A 17,802-nucleotide genomic window follows, 5' to 3' on the forward strand; every position below is an offset into this window, starting at 1 on the left:
CCGCCTGGGTTGCAGTTGCCAAGGCTTGATGGTCTCCAATCTGGACACTGACCCCCCAGCACTTGACATCCTTCATGGAACAGCTCGCCTGCAGACTTTGATCATCATCGACGTCTCCTGGTCCCCGTGGCTGCAGAGTCAAGCTTCACCTCTTCGCACCTTAAAAACCCAACATCGGTGGGCATTCGTCTATGGTGCCCCTGGTCACTGGCAAGTGACCCAGACTCTGTCCCCTCTGCGTTCAGGTTCTTCTCAGCTCTGATCCAGGCTTGGATCACACCGGACTCTTTTCCTCCTCACGGCTGCAGCACTTTCCAGCATCACGCCATTGAAAACTACGAAGATTCCCAACACCATTTGACCCCTATGCACCCGGCTTCCCTGGGTGAGGTAACACGAGTACTCCAGTGCTCACGTGGGTGCTGGCCTTCGAACCTTCTAAGCTTAAAAGGGTTTGCTCAAAGTCCTCTCCTAAGTGTCCTTAAGCTTTAAAATTCCAACCGCGACTTTCCCATAGGATTGTACGGCGCTCGCAGCTGTGTTCTCATACTGCACGTCTCCCTCGTGGGTCCCCTGTGTCACTACCTTGGGTGGTTCCTTGGGGTCCCAGCGATTCTACGTGCTCTAGGCACCGTGTCTAGCCAAGTCGTGGTTGTTATACCACTTTCTTATTATATGGTTTGGTCTACTCCTGGGGCCCACTGTGTATTGTGCTATTTCCTGACGTTCTAGTGTATTAATATTGTGTGCCTTGTTCTCTACTCTCATAAAGAGGTTAGTAGAGAGTGTTTAGTAATAAATACATATATTTAATATATATACCTTGTGTGGTTCTCCTTTCATTTGGTCATTGAAGAGGTTATAATCTGGTAAACCAAGCTGCTTTACATTCCTTCGAGACTTAGCCTGAAGGCTGCTCTCCAGAGCTACCACTAGGATAGCTTTCAATAAAGGTTGTCTTTAACTTAATTATCAATAAGGTCGTTTGGATTGGTGCAAGGTGCCCACTATAACTAGTGGACAGCATATACCAGGCCAACTTCTCACAATAAGTATCTGCACTGGCAAGATAGCATAGTTAAATTATTCTTTCCTGTCCTGCAAGGTCCTACTTAACACTGAAAGACCTGTCTGCCTTCCGATGTGGCGAAACATGTTTTCGCTGGCGGCTACTAATGCTGCTTAGCCTGCCTATCCTACACTCAGACTGGAGTGTACTTGCTCTGTGTCCTCTGGGGCAAACGCTGCCTGCCCACCGAAACAAAACTGCACAGAGCGCCCAGTACCAACACACAGTAGTCACACACAAGAAAGCCCGAACATCTATGTTCTACCTCTGGTTAGCTTGCGACTTCACTTGCATGGTTAACAAGGAGTGGTGGGCGGATGAACTCCCAGAGCCACACTGATAGATCGGCTCAATAGCATGCCTACACAATTGGCTACCTGCCAGTAAGAAATTATCCTGACATGCCCCTCGTGGCCTAATGATTCTGACCCCAAACACCTGCTCTGTCTTGGTCCTTGGCATTAGAGCTATTGTGCTCGTATCTTAGATGTGACACATGTACTCAGCCGCTATGTGATGTAACTGGTCTTATATCACAGCTCCTGACACCATCAGGTAAGTTTCACGCTAAATGGCATCGCAATAATAACCAATGGTTAATTAAATGACCCAGGACGTTAATGTCACGCAAATGTTTCCTGCCTGACACCCCCAGAGAGCTGCTCGGCAACAGACAACGACACTGTAGGGCACCCGGACATCTTACACGCCCTCCTACAGATGCTGAAAACATGTTCTGCCTCTCCTGCTGTTCTTTCATTATGTTAGACTTTGTGGAGGGTGCTAAAGTGGGCATGTGACTTCATGTTCTTAGCTTGTCCACATCGTAGCCTGAATCTCCCTCTGCTGAGAATGCCTCAAGCTCCCTACTACAAAGTAACACCACACCTACAAGCCAGACTTCATAAGGTGATAGTTGCAAAAGTCAAATCCCAACAATGACTCCTGAAGCTGAAAATTGTGCATAGCTCTATGTGCTGTCAACTGGTAATTTGCAGCCTCTGTCCTTGGCTCGCGCTACATACTTCAAAAGGGACACTACACCCACAAGCCAGCCTATTGGGTGATAGTTGCATCAGTAAATAAGCAACCACTATGGCTCCGATGTAAGGATCTTGTACATGCCTTGGTTCTGAAATGATGAGGCTGTGCAAGATCATAATCAGTCGCGTTGAAGTTACCTCACCGTCACAACCACCTACACAACTACCTTTGCCACCGCGTTACTCTGTTGCGCAGACCAACGCAAGCCATCGTCGACAAACATAGCTAACAGCCGTGGTTGCTACTCTCCCGTAAATCTTCAAAGCCCGCTAAATTGGCTCCTGTACTACCAATGGTGCCACACCTCAAACTGGCTCCAGTCCCACGTTGCCCCACAAAGTGTCACTAGACCTCATCAATGCGAAAAAGCATCTCCATTCTTTGCGCTATGAATGCCCCCCTGCGGCCTTTCCTTGATGAGTCACCAGATCGTCAATGAAATAGTGATGTATTTGAGACATAGGGGCCATCCAAACTACTGAATTAAATTAGCGAAAATAGTTCTGTGACAGGAAAGCATTGAACAAATTGCTCATCAAAGTCAAAGGACATATCAAACCACTTCCGTCTACCTTGCTAAAAAGTGGCCCTCCCACTTAATGGCACCCTGACAGTACAAATTGGTTTGCCGCACCAGTATTCAAACACCTTATATACTGTATTGCTCCACCCAGGGCACCCTGTCCGGTTACAACCAAGGCAGACGCACCGCAACACCAACTGAAGGCAGTGTAAAACACAAGTTCTGACCTGGAGCTGTTCACGGCGACACACATAGAAACGCCCAATATTGCGCAAAACTAGAATCAGCATTCGCCAGCGCTACATTACATATGAGACCACGCGCTACCAGGATTGGCAATTCTAACATAAACATTTCTCGCATGAGACTGTTCGTTCTCCTCCCTTGCTCTGTGAAACAAGACAACGGCGAGGCAATCCTGGAGCCCCCTCCCTGCCAATCAAAGCGATCAAAGAAACCAACACACTTGCCCCCCTACGAACAAAACAAACACCTCCGGCGGCAGCAGCCCATGGCCCGCTGCTTCTGCCCCTCGTGTTGGGACGGCGGACAGCAGGGCCGGACTGGCTGTAGCGGGCACCGGGCAATCCCCCGCTGCGCCGCACGGGTGGGGGCCGGTTTTGGGCTCCTGGGGGCCGTTTTTGTTACAGGGCCGTTTTTGCAGCATAGCTGCAAAATCGGCCCTGTAACAAAATCGGCCGATATCCAGCCCTGGCAAAGAGCTTGGCGGCACCCCCAACACCCCCGTGGGGGGGAGGGGGGCGGCCGAGCACTTTGCCAGGGCCGGTTTTGGTTGCCAGTCCGACCCTGGCGGACAGCTCTAACCCCCAGACTGCGCAAGGCCTGCGAATGAGCCACCTTCTGTTGGTGAGGACACTGGCACCCTACCCACGTCCAGTGTACTCGGACGTAGAGTCCCCAGGCATCAGCCCTGCTCTGCAGCACCCTGGCAGTTTAAATTGCAGGTGTGCGCTATGGCTCATGATGCCCCCCAGGGCGAGCGGCACTCCCGCGATGAGACAGTGTTTAACGTGTGTACAATATCCCTGCCGACGCTAGACTTTCCCCCAAGGGGGTATTCATTGCAGTGTAAACACCTAAACTCATAAAGAGTCGTAAACATACTACAAATTCTATGAACTCTACCAGTGCTTTCACCAATCGAAAGGCGGCGTTCTCAAAATCGACTACCCAAAAGTTCAGGGCTAATCGGTTAAAGGCCTGCAAAATTTACTTTGCCTGGATTCGGACCCATCACCTTCGCTTTAAAGTCGGCAGCGTTACCATTGCACCACGCTACCTCTGCATGGCCTGGACAATCCCCAATACAAATGCTGAGGTACCCTCCTCCCGATGTCGGTTAAATACTACTAAAACGATAATACAAAAACAGTCCGTTATCGGCTGCGCGTATAGACGCTCCAAACCGAACTAGGAGAAAGCGATATTTAGAAACAAATTATTTATCTCCATCCACAGGGGAGAACGACTCTGAGTGTACTTAAAAGAAGGGAATTTCTACCCTCCTCCATAGAGAATGCCCTATGTTTGCTCAATGCCGCCAACACCCTTCCTGCCAATGCCTGTGCCGCGAGACCAGCCTGTGACCGCATCGTACCCAATGAGCCCGACGGGGCTGCAAGTCACCTTCAATACCCCGCTCCCTTGCTCCCACCGGACACCAGACGGGAGGCCAGACAACTTGCCCCAAAGTCGCAGGACCGCAACCAGCAAGCACAAAACTCACTGCAACCAAAAGGGCGAAACGACCCAACGTGCCTGCCAGCGTGTCCTGTGGGAGACAAAGGGACGGCGCGGGGATCCGGCGCAACCAAACCGCGTCAAGGGCAGCAACAAAGAGGCTGCCTCCAGATTGGTGTCTCACTGCACAAGTGCATCACCTCGAGAGAGGTGTCTCGCTGCAGTACATCTCCCCAAATATGTGTGACCAGTGAATGAGGCACGATGACCAGTGAATGAGGCACGATGACCAGTGAATGAGGCATGAGGACTAGTGAATGAGGAAGAGTGACCAGTGAATGAGGCAGGGTGACCAGAAAAGGACAGCTGATGGCCACTGAATGAGGCACGATGATCAGTGGATGAGGCAGGGTGACCAATGCATGAGGCAGGGTGATCAGTGAATGAGGCACAGTAACCTGTGAATGGGGCATGGTGACCAGTGAATGAGGCACAGTGACCAGTGAATGTGGCACAGTGACCAGTGAATGTGGCAGTGACCAGTGAATGTGGCATGGTGACCAGTGAATGATGGCTGATGACCAGTGAATGTGGCACAGTGACCAGTGAATGTGACATGGTGACCAGTGAATGTGACATGGTGACCAGTGAAAGATGGCTGATGACCACTGAATGAGGCATGATGACGTGTGAATGAGGAACGATGACCAGTGAATGAGGTAGGGTGACCAGTGAATAAGGCAGGCTGACCAGTGAATGAGGTACAGTGAACAGTGAATGTGGCATTGTGACCAGTGAGTGAAGCACAGTAAACAGTGAACAAGCACGGTGACCAGTGAATAAGGCAGGGTGACCAGTAAATGATGGCTGATGACCACTGAATGAGGCATGATGACGAGTGAATGAGGAACGATGACCAGTAAATGAGGTAGGGTGACCAGTGAATAAGGCAGGCTGACCAGTGAATGAGGCATGGTGAACAGTTAATGAGGCATGATGACAAGTGGGTGAGGCACAGTGACCAGTGAATGTGGCATTGTGACCAGTGAGTGAAGCACAGTAAACAGTGAACGAGCACGGTGATCAGTGAATAAGGCAGGGTGACCGGTAAATGAGGGCTCATGACCATTGAATGATGCACAGTGACCCGTAAATGAGGCAGGGGGCCAGTGAACTAAGGCTGATGACCACAGAATGAGGCAGAGTGACCAGTGAATGAGGCATGGTGACCAGTGAATGGGGCACGGTTATCAGTGAATGAGGCATGGTAACCAAAGAATGAGGCACGATGATAAGTAAATGAGACATTGTGACCAGTGATCAGTGAATGAGGCACAATGTCTAGTGAATGAGGCATGGTGATCAGTGAATGAGGCACAGTGACAAGTGAATGAGGCATGGTGATCAGTGAATGAGGCACAGTGACAAGTGAATGAGGCATGGTGATCAGTGAATGAGGCACAGTGACAAGTGAATGAGGCAGGGTGACCAGTGACTGAGACATGGTGACCAGTGAATGAGACACAGTGACCAGTGAATGAGACAGGGTGACCAGGGAATGAAGCACCGTGACCTGTGAATGAGGCACAGAGTGACAAGTAAAGAAGGAAGCGGGTTGAAAAACAGGAAGACTAACCAGTGATTTGGAAGGTATGACAAGTGATGAAAAGGGCAGGATGGCCAGTGAATGGGACAGTGTGACCAGCAAACGAGGCATAAAATTTTCTGCACATTTTAACTCGCTGTATGAGTGGATCACCTTCACACGTGAGTCTCACCCCACAAGTGCCTCGCCTACAGATTTGAGGCTTGCTGCACAAGTACATTTTGAGCACGTCTGAATTCAATGTACGAGTGCATCACTTTCAGATGTGAGTCTCGCTGCACAAGTACATCCCCTCCAGATAGGTGTCTCACTGCACAAGTGCATCACTTCCAGATATGCATCTCACTGCACACTCACATTACCTCCAGATATAGGTCTCACTGCACAAGTACATCGCCTTCACATATGTGTCTCAATTCACAAGTATGTCCTCTCCAGATATGTGTCTCACTGCACAAGTGCTTCATTTCCAGATGTGTGTTTCGCAACACAAGTGTATCACATCCAGTTAGATGTGTAGGTGCACAAGTGCATCACCTCCAGATATGTGTCTCATTGCACAAGGGCATCACCTCCAGATATGGGTCTCACCGCAGAAGTGCATCACCTCCAGATGTGTTTCTCACTGCAAAAGTTCATCCCCTCCAGATATGTGTCTCATTGCACAAGGGCATCACCTCCAGATATGGGTCTCACTGCACAAGTGCATCACCTATAGATATGTGTCTTGCTGCACAAGTGCATCACCTCCAGATATGTGTCTCAGCGCACAAGCGGATCACCTACAGATAGGTGTCTCGTTGCACATGTGCATCACCTCAAGATTAAGGTCTCACTGCACATGTACATCCCCTCCAGATAGGTGCTTCACTGCACAAGTGTATTGCCCCCAGATATGTGTCTCACTGCACAAGTGCTTCCATTCCAGATAGGTGTCTCGTTGCACATGTATATCGCCTCCAGATGAAGGTCTCACTGCACAAGTGCATCACCATCAGATAAAAGTGTATTACCCCCAGATATGTTTCTCGCTGCACAAGTGCATGACCTCCAGATATTTGGCTCTATGCACAAGTACATCCTCTCCAGATGTGTGTTGCTGGACAAGTGAATTACCCCCAGATAAAGGTCTCACTGCACAAGTGCATCACTATCAGATATGTTTCTCGCTGCACAATTGTATTACCCCCAGATATGTTTCTGGCTGCACAAGTGCATGACCTCCAGATATTCGGCTCTATGCACAAGTACATCCTCTCCAGATGTGTTTTGCTGAACAAGTGCATTACCCCCAGATATAGGTCTCACTGCACAAGTGTATTAACCCCAGATAGGTGTCTTTCTGCACAAGTACATCCTCTCCAGATGTGTGTCGCTGCACAAGTACATCACCTCTAGATATAGGTCTTGCTACACAAGTGCATCACCTCCTGATGGGTGCCTCACTGCATAAGTGCATCACCTCCTGATAGATGTCTCGCTGCACAATTACATCACATCAATATTTGAGGGATGTTCCTAGGTGATCATCAACAGATCCGATACTTGTTAGACAAATACATCAGTGAAAGATCGACGGATCCTTGAACAAGTAGATCACCAGCGGATCTGCAGCTTCCTGCACACGAACATTGTCTGCATTTCTCAAACCAGCCGCACAAGCACATTACAGGCGCATCTGACCCTCACAGTGAAGAAACCACGGCCGTGCTGGAAGGCACATGTTGTTCTGATGTGATGCTGGCAGGCCTCTTCACAGACAGCTAACCAGACAACCTTGCCGGATCAAAGGTTGGGGTCCCAGACAAGGATGCTGTGTACCTCGTCCAAGATGGGATGTTGGGCCCCCAAAACTAGCTGGGCTCTCCTGTGTATCATGGTCAGTAGTCAAGCCCTATCTCATTCCAGGAGGTGAGAATGCTGAGCATGGCACTGTAACACCATTAACTCACCATCCTTAAACGTAAAGTAGGATCAGTCTTACTTCTAAAAAGAACAAACTCTTTAATATGATAGCACAATAAAATGGTGACCCACACCGATCGTCTCTAGCACTCAGTCTAAACCATTAGAGAGATAGTGAAGAATCCAGGTTGTGGGGTAGGACCGTGGTCCACGAATCGCAGGCTGGTCTGGATCTCTGTTCCGCAGTTCGTCTTGGTGGAGCACCTCTCATAGGAAGCAATAGGCCATTGTTGTCCTACTAGAGTTCAGCACCATGGACAGGTCCAAATGTGTCCAGAGTGCTCAAAGATTATGACACTGAAGTTCTCATGTATGTCGTAGCTAAATGACACAGATAGTAAAATCTGAGGCTACTCCATCAGGCCTCATGACTGAGCCTTCCCGCAGATATACAGTCCTTAAAACCAGTTTTAAGTTAAATCAAAGTTCAACACAAGTCTCATTTTCCCACTTTCAACGAGTTGCAGCCAAAGGGCCCTATTCACAAATTGCATTTTGTAGTATGGTTAGTAGCTCTTCAATGGTAGGTACTACTAAAAATACTATAAAATGATATTCACAAACCTACCTATGGATGTCTTTGCTTCTGCCTCTCTCATCTTTTAGGTGCTGACACCTCTATACAGGTACGCCTATGCTTTAGTATTAAATGTGGGAGGGACAGGGAAGTGGATGGAAAATGGATGGAAAATGGGGAATATCAATTACAAAATAGGAGTGGTTAGAAGGAAGGCATAACTAGGGGTTTAAGGAGGTCGAAGGAGGGTTTATGGAGGGGGCATGTACACACCTACAATAGAGAAAGCCCATTGCCGTTCACAAACTGCTCCTCTATACTTACTACAGCCAAAAATGACTCAAAACAGCCTGACTAATTTCCTATCATTTCTTCCTTTCTTTCTCCCATTGTCTCTCATGCTACCAAGTCAAAGTCTGATGATGGTAAATTACTCCCAGTACCCAAAACCATGCACCGGTGGCCACCACCGGTAACCACCTGCTCAAAATAAGCACTGGCACCTCTACCTTAAGGTTTTCTATTTGTCAAGTAACAGCAACCCTAGCAAAGACCACCTCTCCTAGGCACTTCAACGAAGGAGCCAAAATTGTTTCTTCCTCAACAGAGCTACAACTAAGATCATGCTCCCAGGATCTTGAAAGGATTAAACGCATACTTCAAAGTAGCCACACACCCTGGGAACTCCTTCAACTCTATCTAGCAGCAAGGTCAAAAGAGCAGGAGTTATCTTCAGCTCCGAGGTGTCTTTCACATCATGAGTAAAAGAGATAAGCAGGAAGGATTTCCATAACCTGAAAAACATCAAGTGGTCCGCCATCTTTTGAAGGTGTTGCCATAAAAATTGGTTTGGCACTTTCCATGACAGACCATCAAAACAGAGCATGTTTAGCAACCCAAGCCAAAGGATTATGCAAGTGCCAAGGACAGCAGAACTGTGTCTTCATCAGCTTGAGAAAGATTGACCCTGTCTTGTCTGCTCTCGTGTTTCATCATTGGCTGGTGGTCAAGATGAAGGTCAACTTCAAAACCTTTAGTTTTGTCCCTTTTATTTACAAGGCCTTGCCCAGTTGTTATGTTATGTTAGAAAGGTTTTGTAGAGCGCTCGTTCACCGGTTGGTTTCTTGGCGCTAGTTGTGTACCTGGGAAACTTTCAAAACAGGTGCACCCTCCCTCCCTACGGGCGGCAACTTGCAGCTGCTCAGAATACAAAACTTGCAGCATGCCCTCCACAAGATTCCTTGCTTGGCACTTCTTTCCCTGTAATCTCCACATTGAGAGAGACAGAAGGTATTGCAAATGCTCTATTGATGTTTTCTCTTGCTCCACCTCTCCCACTTCTATGACCAAAAACCCTTTGTGTTTACTCCAGAATTTTATAAGAAATAAAGTGAAAAAAAATGATCGGACAGGCTATACAGCTTTCTATGGAACTCAAAGAACCCTGTGTTCCCCATACACTGGCTTTTTTGGCAGTGGTACTTTCTTACTTCTATGTGTGGAGGGCTAGCACTCGTCAATGACCTCACTTCACTTGTATGCAATTGTGAACCACATTTCTCATAAATATAACTCACACCGTCCTTAATTTGCATTTAAAAATGTTTATTGCTTTCCATTGGTAACCTTTACATCAGAAACAGTTCAGTACATAGAAGTAAGACAATACCCGCAGACCCTGACTTCCCTCCAATATACATCCTAAACCCTTGCGGCCCAACACCTCTGCATTCCTGTCACATATATAAAAGGACACTAGGCTCTGTTGACCTCTTATAGGTACCTTTGAGACATCCCAGTTCCCATTTGTCAACACCTTTGTCCATCAATTTAAAATAATTTGGTCATTTCAGGACAAGCATGAGACACATAAGTTGTGGCATAAAAAAATCTTCTTTGGCAAAAACAGACACTGCATCTTCTGCACAAGAAAGAAGAAGAATACAGAAGTGCTTTTTGGAATGTTGGTCTTCAACTAAAAAAGGTCATTGAATCTGGTGTGAAGTGTTCAGACTTCTTAATGATAAACTAGAAAACAGAAAAGCAAGAATCATTCCTATATTCATCTGAAGCACTTTTGTAGCATGGCGTGAAACAACAAAATACTTTACAAATAAATATTACATTTTGTCAAGAGTAATAGTCATGAACGAAGTCATGCTCTATGGATGTATCTACAACAGAAATGGTACCAATGGCGAAAGATTAATCAACGCTTCCAAAATGGCCGCTGTAGTGGCATCATCACCGTTCTCTGAGGGAAAAATGGCAGCATATAGGTTTGTGGAATAGGCAACAATGGAATAGAGTACCATGGTGCAATCTAGCAAGTTTCTACACAATGCTTTGGGGGGGGCGGGAGGAGAGGAGTGCCAAGGGGTTATTTTTATTAATAGCAACCTGGACATTCACAATTTTTGGAAGTAAAATAGAGGAAAGCAAGAGATATATTCCAAAAGAGGTATTTAATATATCTTCATTTTTTCTATCCTAGGTAGTAAAAAACGAGGTAGGACGCAGTTGGCCTGAAAGAGGGTGCATGGCATGTGCATTATTTTCAAGTTTCCTTACTGGCTGCTGATGACAGTATTTCAGTATACAAGGTTTATTACATACATCTGTACACAGACATCCAGTGACCAATGCGGGTAGTGATTATTTATTTTTGCTGCACACAAAGCGCATTTCAGGGTTGACTCAACAGCAAATCCTCCTGCAAAACTGCTCCTTCTTTACCTCTGGAGTTAATGTCATGTTAAAACAGTGTGACACGTTTAGCCCTACTTGCAGAGAGAAACACTGCTTAATAAAACCAAAACTAATGAATAATCAATTTCTTAAAACCACAACCTCATTCTAAATGTGTGTTTTGTAAAATGCCAAGTCGAAATCATCTGAAATAAATGACGGGTATTTGAAAGGCCACAAATAGTCTGCGGTCCATTTACCGAAAATCAAAGAAACATTTTATATTCTGAATAGTGGAATTCTAGCAAGAAAAGGGTCTCTCCGGTGCTACATCAGGCTCAAGTACTACCACACACATTTGCTTTTCTTTCCTTCTTTCCTAGAGGCGGCAAGAAGTCAGAAATAAAACTTGCCAGCTAGGCTGAGGAAGGAGCAGGGCCGGACTGCCTATTTATCCACCAGGCATTTCCCCAGTGGGCTGGAGTGATTGGAGGGCGGTTTTTGAAGGCAGAGGTCCCCCATGGCACCTCTGATTCTGTCTTTATTTCCCAGGGTGTATTGAAGCAGGCACAGCGGGTGCTTCAGGAGACAGAGAGAAGCAAGATAAAAGGAGAGAGAAAAGAAAGATGAGGAGAGAGAGAGAGAGAAGAAAGACAAAAGGAGACAGAGAAGAAAGACAAAAAGAAAGTGAGAAGAAAGACAAAAGGAGATAGAGAAGAAAGAAAAAAGGAGAGAGAGAAGAAAGACAAAAGGAGAGCGAGAGAGATGGGCGGGAGCAGGACTGGTTTGAACATTTTTGCGAGGGCTGCATATGGTTCCCAGTCTTGCTGCACTGTAGAGGGGAATGTCGTAGACATTATGTGTGCCCTGGTAAGTACCTTTTGAGTAGAGTAGTTGTCGCGGTGTTACACAGTCTTACCTTAGTGGCATGGTGCGTTATACTCCATCTGTGCTTCTTCGCCTACAGAAAGAAAAGAGTACACTTCAGGGATAGAGTCTCATTTTTCCCCAGCAGGTCACAGCTGATTTTTTTGTGAAGGGTTTTTCAGGCTGATCTCACATAAGGGCTGAAGGGTAAGGGCCCGATTCACAGAATTAACTTAAGACAAAATCCTAAACTTACTACCATTTTCGTATTCACAGAATGCACTTACTACTTTTGGTATTCACAGAATGCACTTACTACTTTTGGTATTCACAGAATGGATTTACGACTACTAACTTTACGTCCGCACTCGGGCCGGAAATTCCGGCCCGGAGGCAGAGCTTCTGGCCCGGAGGCGGGGCTTCCGGGCCGGAGGCGGAGCTTCTGGCCCGGAGGTGGGGATTCCGGCCAGTGGTGGAGAGCCGGAATCCCCACCTCTGGGCCGGAAGCTCCGCCCGAGTGCGGACGTAAAGTAAGGTTAGGATTTTGTCTTAAGTTAGTTCTGTGAATTGGGCCCCAAGTATTTCAGATGTCTAGAACCACCCATACATTCTAAATCTAGAAGCCAAAATGTGCAGAATATGTATGCTGATATACGTTTTAGAGCTCTGATGCTGCACACTGTACAGACTCAGTCATCTCAGGCACGTTGGTACATAACAGCCAGTCAGCCAATCCATGAGCAGCAATGGCTAGGGTGAGGGATATGGTGCAGCAGGTGAAGTGAGATAGCCCTTGGGCAGTAGGAAAGGTCTGAATTTTTGTTAATAGTCCATGAGAAAGAGAAAAGGTTTTCAATTTGTTAACACCATGTGTGCAATGGCTTAGCGGTTCTTAAAATGGCAGATAGTTCTAGAGTTGAGATCCTGTCTCCACTCATAATGTCTTGGAAGATGTCGTGGTCATGTGTAGGTCATTCTGTTAGATGGGTTTTTAGTGGTTTCCTAATTGTAGTAGTCTTAGAAATCATTTCTAGTGAAAGCCTCTGCCATCACCTTCTAAATCTAGGCTGGGTGAGCTCCTGTAGAGTTGCACAGCTTGACCCAGTCTAGAATCAGTTCTGACTGTAGCAGTTGGGGACACAGATGCAGACACCAGGACAATCAAGGGGAGTATAATAGCCAACTGCCACCCTCATCAAAACCAGATGAGATTTGTTCTAAAGAATCAGGTTATAAATAAACTAGATTGAGTTCTGGTAGACTCACATCATACATCGCTACTATGTTGGGTAAATTATTGGTGACTTCCAGATACTAGTGTATTGAGAAGACAATTTGGGGAACCAATGCCAAGCTTTTTAACACCAGTCTCTGTGACTTTGGACAGAATTCAAGGCTTTGTTAATCTAGAGATCAGGCCCCATAAAACAGTTTAAGATGTAGATTAGCATCTTCTATTGACATCTTGGTAAGTCACTCCCCCTGCACAAATACTCTATCACTCTTTTCACCTGGTACAGTCTTAATGTACTTTATACTAAATTGACTTCATCACTACTTTGGTTACTGCGCTGTGTTGCATGCGTTCTCTATAAATTTCCCCTGTGTTGGCTGAGTTATGATTTTGGAATACAATGTTTGAGATGAAAGGAATAATTTCAACCAAACATAAATTGAAAAATACTATGGGAAGATATTTATCTTTCCATTCACTTGGAACCAAGTTCTAGGAGGATAAAAACACCCAAGTAAAGATGGAGTCCTCTTTCTAAATACATATGAACATTTCATTGTTGGATATGTAGGACAAATAGTGTAAATCAGACGCCCTCGGAGTTCGAGAGTCAAGACCTGGATATTGTCAAAACACCGGCATTTCGACTTACCCCTATGAGCCTTCAAGTCTGCATGAATGTATAACTCTTTAAGCACTAGAAAGTCAAACATATCTGTCCAGGCAGCCAAAGAAAGCAAAGCTCTGTGACTACTCACTGGACAAAGCCTTACTCTACATGCATAAAAACCATACTCTTCATATCTCACAGAACTCATTCAATAGAGAGTCAGTGGTTGGAAGATTATGTATAGTGACAAGGCTTAACTTAGCAAACATTTGCAAACAAATCTGTAGTCCATTGATGGTACAGATGGTACAGAACGCTGCTGTCAGACGTTTGTGTGGAGTCCCAAAGACCACCTCCATTTCGACCTATCGACGCAAGCTGCATTGGCTTAAAATCGAAAATCGAATAAAGTTCAAGGTACTGAGTTATATGCACAAAATTAAATCCTGTTGTGCTCCTCGTCATCTTCAGTCCTTTGTTAGTCCTTACTTTCCTTCCCGAAATCTCCGCTCTGCCACCCAAGGAAGGTTTGTCGTACCTAAATTCAAACTAGCCCAGATGGGCGGTAGGTCTTTCTCTTACCTTGGTCCCTCGTCTTGGAAGTCTTTACCCACAGCACTCCGTAACAAGACGAACTATACTCAGTTTCGCAAGTCTTTAAAAACTTGGCTATTCGACAGATAAACTGCTTTTTTCAGTTTTTCTCTAAGCCCTGACTTGTCCTTTGTGCCGGGAAACCCTATTTTGGCAGTTGTTGCGCATTATACATTTAAAAACTAAACTAAACTATTTAAAAAACGAAACTAGTTCCTCCTGCCCTTAACAAGACTCCTAGGTTGTGTGGGTTGTTGGGTCAGAGGCTTTTCTGTTTGTCTTGCATGGTTGGTAGTGTGTGGTCATTTAGAGCAGCCGACGAGGGAATAGCTTGGGTACCACAGTGAGGCTCGGAGGGCCACTCCAAATGTGGTCCAGCAAACTTGTTGATGTGGGGAAGCATGGAATGAAGCAGAGAGATGTGGAGGTATTGAGTAGTCTTTGTGTATAATTATCTTTGATAAGTGTCTACTTGGTTTCTCGTGCTTGGTAGACTGTGGGTTTAGAGAGGGGTCTGTGTGAGAAGAGGTTTCGCGTTGTGTCGCAGCAAAGTTACTGCTGAGTTTATTCATGAAATGAAGCAGAGCAGCTAATTGAAAGCCGTCCGAAAAGCAAGCCCATCTGCGCCCGTCCACACCTGAATGCGACCAGTGGCCAGGAACAAAAAAGACCAATATTGTGGCCAGTATTTTGCAACCAGAGTTTAGTATTTCTGGCTACATATTACTGCGGATAACAAATCCCTTTATTGTGTGGCGTCAAGCGGCCAGCTCCATTTAAAAAGTCAAGTTATGGTTTCAAGTGTTGGTATCTAGTGATGGAAAGACCTAATTCTTTATGTATCATCTTGCATGTGTCGGACCTCAGCTCGGGTGATTTTTGGTGGCCCTCTTGTGAGAACGAAGTTTAAAGGGGACAGACTTTACTGAACCCAGGTAGGTAGAGCCTGCAGCCAGCTACCTTACAATCTTCTTAGCTCCCCATCTATGTCAGCCTTGACTTTTCTTAGTAGGTACCGTCTTCCGTGCCTATAGAACCTTTACCTGGTTTTGTGTGCATATAATTGTAGTCAGTAATAGTAGTCGTAGACGTAGTAGTAGTAGTAGTAGTAGTAGTATTCATAATGGCTTCAATATCTAATCATAAACTGGTCCAGGCATGGGTGCAGATATCATCCCAGAGAGCTCACCTTTGTCATAGTAGTCGTAGGCTTTCACTACAGCCGGCTGCAGGTTGGACACCGCCACCTGCTGCTCAATGTAGAAGGAATGCTCCTGGGGTTGACGAGAGACCTGTGGGGTCAGGAGGTACACGGAAATATTAAACAAGTTTCTGTACATTGTAGGAGCTTCTGAGCCAACTCATACCAGAGAGCACTAAATCTGGGTGACGGGGGCCATAAGACCCCCGAGACGCGGTGCCACGGCACCTGCTGCACCAATGATAGCTTTGCTTCTGGATGCCTTCATTAGAGCAGCTGCATACTTTAAGCCATATTCTTACTCTACTGCTCTCTCTCTCACCTCCTAATTCTTCTATTATGTCTCCCTGTACCTCTCTGCTAACCCTTGCATGTCCCATATGTTCATCTCTCTACTTCTCACTCCCTGACCCTTTTCACTCTCATATTTCCCTCTCTTCAATTCTACTTCCCTTCCTCTCTTTCACTCACATTTTGGTCCTACTTCTCCTCTTTCACTCTCATATTTCTGCCCTACTCCTCCTCTCATGCCATCCTTTACTCTCATATTTGTACATCTCTACTTCTCATTCCTTTCATCTCTTTCATTCTCACATTTCTATCTCTTGATTACTCCTTCCATGCCATCCTTCACTCTCATGTTTCTATCTCTTTGATTTTACTTCTCCTTTCATTCTCCTTATGTCTAACACTTTACTTGTCCTTTCCTCTTTCACTCTCATATTCTTATCTCCCCACTCTTTCCCTCGCCTTTTACTCAAACTTTTTTTTATCTCTCTACTTCTTGCCTCACCTCTTCTACTCTCCTCTTTCTGTATCTTTCCTTTTCCTTTCCTCCCATCAGTTTCATTTTTTTCTCATGCCCTCTTGTTTGGCTGTGGCTTTTCCTGCTCTAATTCTGCCACTCTTGGCCTTTGCTCTTTCCACTCTGACCCTCACCCTTCTTGGAAACTCCTTAACAACCCTCTTTATCACAAAACATTCTTCGCCTTGACAATGCTCCACCACACTCTGCCTGGAATGTCAAACTCTGATTCCTCAGACCCTGTCCTGAAGGGGACATGCTACATCCATTTACAGCATCCTGAATGTGAAAAACTGGCCGCTCACAATATTTGTTCTTTCCTGAATATTAGAATGTGAGAAAGTAGGGTCGCATATTCACAACTGAATGCGAGGGGGGAAGGATTACACATTTAAGGCAGAGTGTGAGGGAGCAAAGTACCACATACAAGGCAGCACCGAAAGCATCAACATTGGCCATCAGAAGGAAGATGTGTAATACTGGAGTACTATACTCCGTGTTCCACATTCACAACAGGGTTTGAGGAGTGTCTGGTTCTCACTTAGGGCAGGGCTTGAAAGAGCAGCATTTCACATTCAGCTTCTGGTGGAAGGTAGCAGAATTATTTATTCAGGACAGTGTGAGGGAGAAGATGGTCCGCAATCGGTAGTCAATGCAAGGCGTGACCTATTGATGTTCACAATCAGGACATATTAGGAGGTTTACATAGGAGTCCCAGCCGGTTCTCACCTCATCCAGATAGACAGAAACAGTACTGTCCTCGGAGATTTCTGTTTTCTTCACCAAAGGATTCTTTTTTAGCTAGATGGGAAACAAAGGAGGGAGTAATGATTTATTTCTTTTATTTTATTTTATCTTAGAGGTTTTATATAGCGCTAGCTTGACCCAGGGTTATCAGAGCGCTGTACAGAATTAGGAGCAAGGCAACAATCAATGGAACAGGTTACATACGACATGGCAAAGGACGTGAAAGATCAGCACAGATTTTGCAGCAGGGCAATAAACTTAAGATCAATGGTTACATACGCTTAAAAATAAAGGAAATGTAACAGAGAAGGAACACACATATAATCAGTACAAAGAACGATTTGTAGGGACATGGGGGATGAAGTTGCTGAAAATGAGGTCCAAACAATTAACAATTTAGGGGACATAAAGTGTTGACTCGGCAAGAGCAAAAGGAAACAGAGCGATGAACAGACAAATTACAGAAATGAGGTTAGAACAAAAATAAATGGGGTTAGATTCTGGGGCTCCAGTATTTATTGAGGAGATTGCATTTCAGGTCTCTTTTGAAGCCTGGGTAGAAAGGGTTGCAGCGAAGGTCCCTCAGGAGGGCATTCCAGATGCAGGGAACATTGCCTGAGAAAGAGCGAGT

General features: G+C 45.8%; 1 protein-coding gene across 1 annotated transcript in view; it reads right to left on the reverse strand.

The window, feature by feature from the left end:
- Nucleotides 1-10,309: 10,309 nt before the first annotated feature.
- LOC146812891 (alpha-2-macroglobulin-like protein 1) overlaps nt 10,310-17,802 on the reverse strand; it is a 216,427-nt gene continuing 208,934 nt past the window's right edge. The window contains exons 27-30 of the mRNA XM_085615221.1: nt 17,154-17,225; nt 15,608-15,710; nt 12,033-12,074; nt 10,310-10,453 (exon numbers count right to left, since the gene is read on the reverse strand). Coding sequence (XP_085471347.1) covers nt 12,034-12,074; nt 15,608-15,710; nt 17,154-17,225 — 216 coding nt within the window. The 3' untranslated portion in view covers nt 10,310-10,453; nt 12,033. The remainder of the gene's footprint in view (nt 10,454-12,032; nt 12,075-15,607; nt 15,711-17,153; nt 17,226-17,802) is intronic.

This window comes from Triturus cristatus, chromosome 7 (genome assembly GCF_964204655.1).
Source record: "Triturus cristatus chromosome 7, aTriCri1.1, whole genome shotgun sequence".
Classification (NCBI taxonomy): Eukaryota; Metazoa; Chordata; class Amphibia; order Caudata; family Salamandridae; genus Triturus; species Triturus cristatus.